This window comes from Chlorella variabilis (genome assembly GCF_000147415.1).
Source record: "Chlorella variabilis unplaced genomic scaffold CHLNCscaffold_32, whole genome shotgun sequence".
Lineage (NCBI taxonomy): Eukaryota > Viridiplantae > Chlorophyta > Trebouxiophyceae > Chlorellales > Chlorellaceae > Chlorella > Chlorella variabilis.
The window spans coordinates 28,793-32,888 of NW_005435056.1; the positions used below are offsets into that span (position 1 = coordinate 28,793).

General features: G+C 67.0%; 2 protein-coding genes across 2 annotated transcripts in view; both read right to left on the reverse strand.

Annotated features, from left to right (window-relative positions):
* Window positions 1–936: 936 nt before the first annotated feature.
* On the reverse strand, window positions 937–2,248 carry CHLNCDRAFT_141170 (hypothetical protein; the record flags this gene model as incomplete). Its single annotated transcript, XM_005843301.1, has 5 exons — window positions 937–1,069; window positions 1,210–1,370; window positions 1,489–1,563; window positions 1,721–2,018; window positions 2,118–2,248. The coding sequence occupies 5 exons, from the start codon at window positions 2,246–2,248 to the stop codon at window positions 937–939; spliced, it is 798 nt and encodes a 265-aa protein (XP_005843363.1).
* A 420-nt stretch (window positions 2,249–2,668) lies between these two features.
* The window catches only part of CHLNCDRAFT_141171 (hypothetical protein), a gene marked incomplete at both ends in the record, with an annotated part of 3,597 nt that continues 2,169 nt past the window's right edge, over window positions 2,669–4,096 (reverse strand). The window contains 5 exons of the mRNA XM_005843302.1: window positions 2,669–2,818; window positions 2,993–3,112; window positions 3,285–3,456; window positions 3,596–3,738; window positions 3,903–4,054. Coding sequence (XP_005843364.1) covers window positions 2,669–2,818; window positions 2,993–3,112; window positions 3,285–3,456; window positions 3,596–3,738; window positions 3,903–4,054 — 737 coding nt within the window. The remainder of the gene's footprint in view (window positions 2,819–2,992; window positions 3,113–3,284; window positions 3,457–3,595; window positions 3,739–3,902; window positions 4,055–4,096) is intronic.

Below are 4,096 nucleotides of genomic sequence, written 5' to 3' on the forward strand. Positions count from 1 at the left end.
GAGGCCCTCCCCCCCGCTTCCCCTCCTCCCGACCCCCCCCCGACCCCCTTGTCCGCCGCTCCCTCCCCTTTTTTATCTTTATTGAGACGGTTCCCTGGCCATGCGCCAGACGCAGGAGTAGGTAGTCCCATCAGTTCCCACACGGCTAGCAACAGCAGATGCTGGGCGGCTGGGCGCTGGCAACTTGAGAGTGCCATGCATCGAGCTGCTTTCTAAGCCGCTATTCTAAACGCTAGGCAGCTTCCCTTTCATTTCACCCGGGATTTCTGCTTCTGCCAAAAGCCCTTCCCTTCCCTCTGCCCCCGACACCTTTTCCTGCCCTCGCAAACTTTTTCCCGAGCGCCGCTCTCCCCCCCCGAGCGCCTCTTTTTGTATCCCTCTGTCCTTTAATGCGTCTCTGTATTGCTCTGTTTTGTGTTTTTTTTTTTTGTTACCCAACCTGTACAGCACATTACAGGTAATCGCGAGCGATTGGCAAGGCAGGCGGGCAGGCACTGGCATGGCTGCACTGGCTAGCCAGTTACATGGGGTCTGATGCATTGTGTGCTCAAACAGCAAGGGAATACAGTCTGTCTGGAAGGTGTGGGTTGGGCGCTCAAGCAAACATGAAACGTACGGCCAGGAAAAAACAAGTGCCACTATCAAACGAACAATCGAAGACCGAGGCTGTCTGATGTCAAAAGAATGAATGTGGATAAAAGGATAAAGAGACTCAAGGCGGCGCCCAGGGCAGCCACAAGATCCCGCGTATCATACAAGCTGGCAGACGCGGCGCCAAGTTCCCTACCCTCCCGGTTGCGCTATGCCGGATCGTTTATTGGATGACTGAATCATGCAAGGCCCCCATGGGTGTGCATTGTGGGCTGGAGGGCCGTACGGGGCATGCATTGTGGTCCAGAGCGCCGCAAATGGGCGCTGCGCGCGTGGCGGGCGGCTTCACGGTCCCGCCCCGAAGCCCAGCGCCACTGGCACCGCAGCAGGGACGCCGCTGCCGGAAGCGGGGAGGTCGGCAAAGTCCAGGGCTCGCGGCGCGGTGCTGCGGCTGGAGGCAGTGGTGCCGCTGCTGCGCCTGCAGGTGTCGAGGGAGCGCCATGGGGCAGCGCTCAGCATGGGAGCACGGCGCCGCAGGCAAGCGAGCCGGCACTGGCGGCAGGCAGGCAGCAGCAGGCGGGCCGGTGGGGATCCAGCGCCCCCGAGGCTCCTGCTCACCCCGACACTCCCCGCACGCCGCGTGCCAGCCGGCTCATGACTTGCTGCACGTTGGTGCGCGCGGGGCGGCGCTGGCGCTCGCCCAGCACCGGCGGCACGTGCTCCTCCACCGGCCGGCTGGGGGTGTTGTAGTTGAAGTGATAGGCCACGGCATTGCGCAGCTGCAGGCAAGGGCAGGGAGGGCGTTCTGGAACATGCGCTGGCGAAGCGGCATGCCAAGAAAAGCCGCGGCAGGGGAGAGGCGGCGGCGGCGGGGGGCAGGGGAGCGGCAGGCCTCACCGTGGTGCGCAGCGCCTTGCACACTTGGAACAGCGGCTTCAGCTCGTCGTGCGTCAGGAAGCACACCACCTTGAGCTGCGCACGGGGAGGGAGGCGGGACGGGGCTCCAGCATTGCTGGGTGCGTTGGCAGAGCGGGCGGGTGCATCAGGCCTGCAGGCTGCAGCCCTGCAGCAAGATCAGCTCCTCGCGGCTGCACTCACAAGGCATGCAATGCTGCAGGGCCTCCCTCACCAGCACATCCTCAGGCAAGGCCAGCAGGCCCTCGCCGTCGCGCTGCTCATATGGGCCCCGGTGCTGCGCCTTGGCCTTTTGCTGCTGCAGGTGCTGTCTTCGCTGGGCAAAGATGAGGGGGAGCGTGCGAACGGGCACGTAGGTGTGCGGCACGCCCTTACGCCCGGCCGGCTTGCCCCCCAGCTTGGCGGCAGGCCTGTCGCTGGCTGCCGCCGCCGGCGCGGTGGCGGCAGCACGGCCCGACAGCAGCCCGTTGCTGCCCTCCGCCGGCCTCAGCTTCCAACGGCTCATCAGCTGCCTGCGCCAAGGGGGTAAGTGGCAGGTTTGAAGCGCCCTGGCCCCTGGCAACAGGGGGGATGGAACTGCACTGCTGATCACGCCCCTCGTTCCCACGCACCGGCTCTGAAGCTGCGCGTGCAACACGAAGGGCGGCAGCACCGTCACTTGGGCCGCCTTGCGTTTCCTGCACGCCCCGCCCGCCTTGCCAGGCTCAGGCGGGGCGGCCTGGTGATCACTGCTGTGCGCCATATGATCACTGGAATGCGCCTTCCCGGCGCGGTGGGGCCGGCGCCGAGAGAGCGTGTGGGAGGTTGTTGCCGACAGTGACTCAAAGCGTCAAACTGCGAGCCAGGTGGTAACGAGCAAGCAGAGGAGGATGGTGGTTGAAATGCGGGTGATCGTGGCGGGACGCGGGCCCAGGACGCCGGCATGGGACACGCACGCTGCGCTGGCTGCCAGCGTCTGTCGCCGGACTCTGCCTGAACAGGCACTCAAGAGCGGCCGTGTGGCCAGCGGGGGCTTGCGGGGAAGATTACATGCTCTCCAGGGGTGCGCCCAGGCGCGATTTCAGGGGGCAGCTGTGCCAGCAAGCAGCACACGATCGACGAGTGCGATGATGCGAGCCCGGCGCCCGGCCTCGACCTGGTGCCGCATTTGAAAAGCACATGCCTAGGCCCCCTCCTCCACTTCCTCTACCTCCACCAGCTCCGCCTCCACCTCCATCTCGTCCTCCTCTCTTGCCGCCAGCTGCACATCGCACACCTCTGCCTCCCGCGTCACAGGGCTGTAGGCGGCAAAGGTGCCGCAGGCCAGCGAGCCCTGCGAGGGCAGGGTGCGGCCCAGGCACGACAGGCAGGCAGTCAGCTGGGTGGCGAGGTGCCTGCTACACAGCATTGCCCAGGCAGGGCGGGCGTGGCCACCTCCACCCTCCCTGCTGTGCTGCAGCCCGTGGCTCCCTCCGCCAGCCCCAGCCACCCACTCTCCCACACTCACCGGGTTGAGGCAGCTGCAGCTGTCGAACTCAAACGCGCCGGCGGCGGCGCTGTCTGCCAGCACCAGGGCGTCAGGCATGGGGTAGACATACAGCGCGTGGTCGTACTCCCAATAGATGGGCTGCAGCAGCAGGGGTGCGAGTGTGGTGGTGCTATGGTGCGCTGGGCAGCTAGAGCCAGCTGAGGAGACCCAGTGGCCGGCGAGTCATCCACGCAGCAGGCCGCTGGCTGCCCCTACCCCCCCACATGTGCGACACAGGGCCCCAAGACAGCCGCCAGCAGCACCCGCCTACCTGATACTCGAGCGGCACTGGGCACAGGTGGCTCTGCTGCAGCACCGTGGCGCACACGTGCTCAAACAGGGGCGCCTCGTCGCCCGCGGGGGGCGGCAGGATGGCCAGCCCACGCATGCGCTGCTGCAGGTTGTCACGGAACACAACCACCTCGCCGCCGCCGTGTCGTATCCTGCGCAGCCGCGGCAGGCAGGCATGGCCAGGCGTGTTGGGCACGTGGCGCCACCCCACAACCAAACCCCAAACAGAGCAGACAGCATGCGCAGGCGACAGGCGAGGCAGGTAGGCAGCGCATGCAGCAGGGGGGTCACCTGCACGGGTTGCTGGCCAGCACCGCGTTTGGCACCGCCTCCAGCAGCGGCGCCGCCACCGCGACGGGCAGCCCCGGCCGCGGCAGGCTGCCGCCGGGCCCCAGGTCGCCCGGCCCCGGCACCAGCGCAAACTTGCTGGCGGCCTGCGCCGCGGGAGCAGGCACGGCAGGCATTGGCAGAGGCTGGGAGAGGCTGGCCGCTGAGCGAAGCAGGACTCGGGCCCAACGCCCCCCACCCCCACCCACCATCCCAGCTCAAACACACACACACCATCTGCCGGTGCCCTGGCCACCACCCGCACACCCACCCGTATGGCCGGGTACTGGTTGATGGCCCTCCCCAGCGCCGCAAAGTGCTCCCGCAGGCGCGCGTAGTGCGTGTTGGCGGCGTTGGCGGCGTACGACTGGAACGCGCCCATCAGCACAAACAGCGAGGGCGGCTGCTCCAGCTGGCTGAAGCCTGCGGGAGAGGCGATTCATGGGGGGGGGGTGGCGGGGGGCA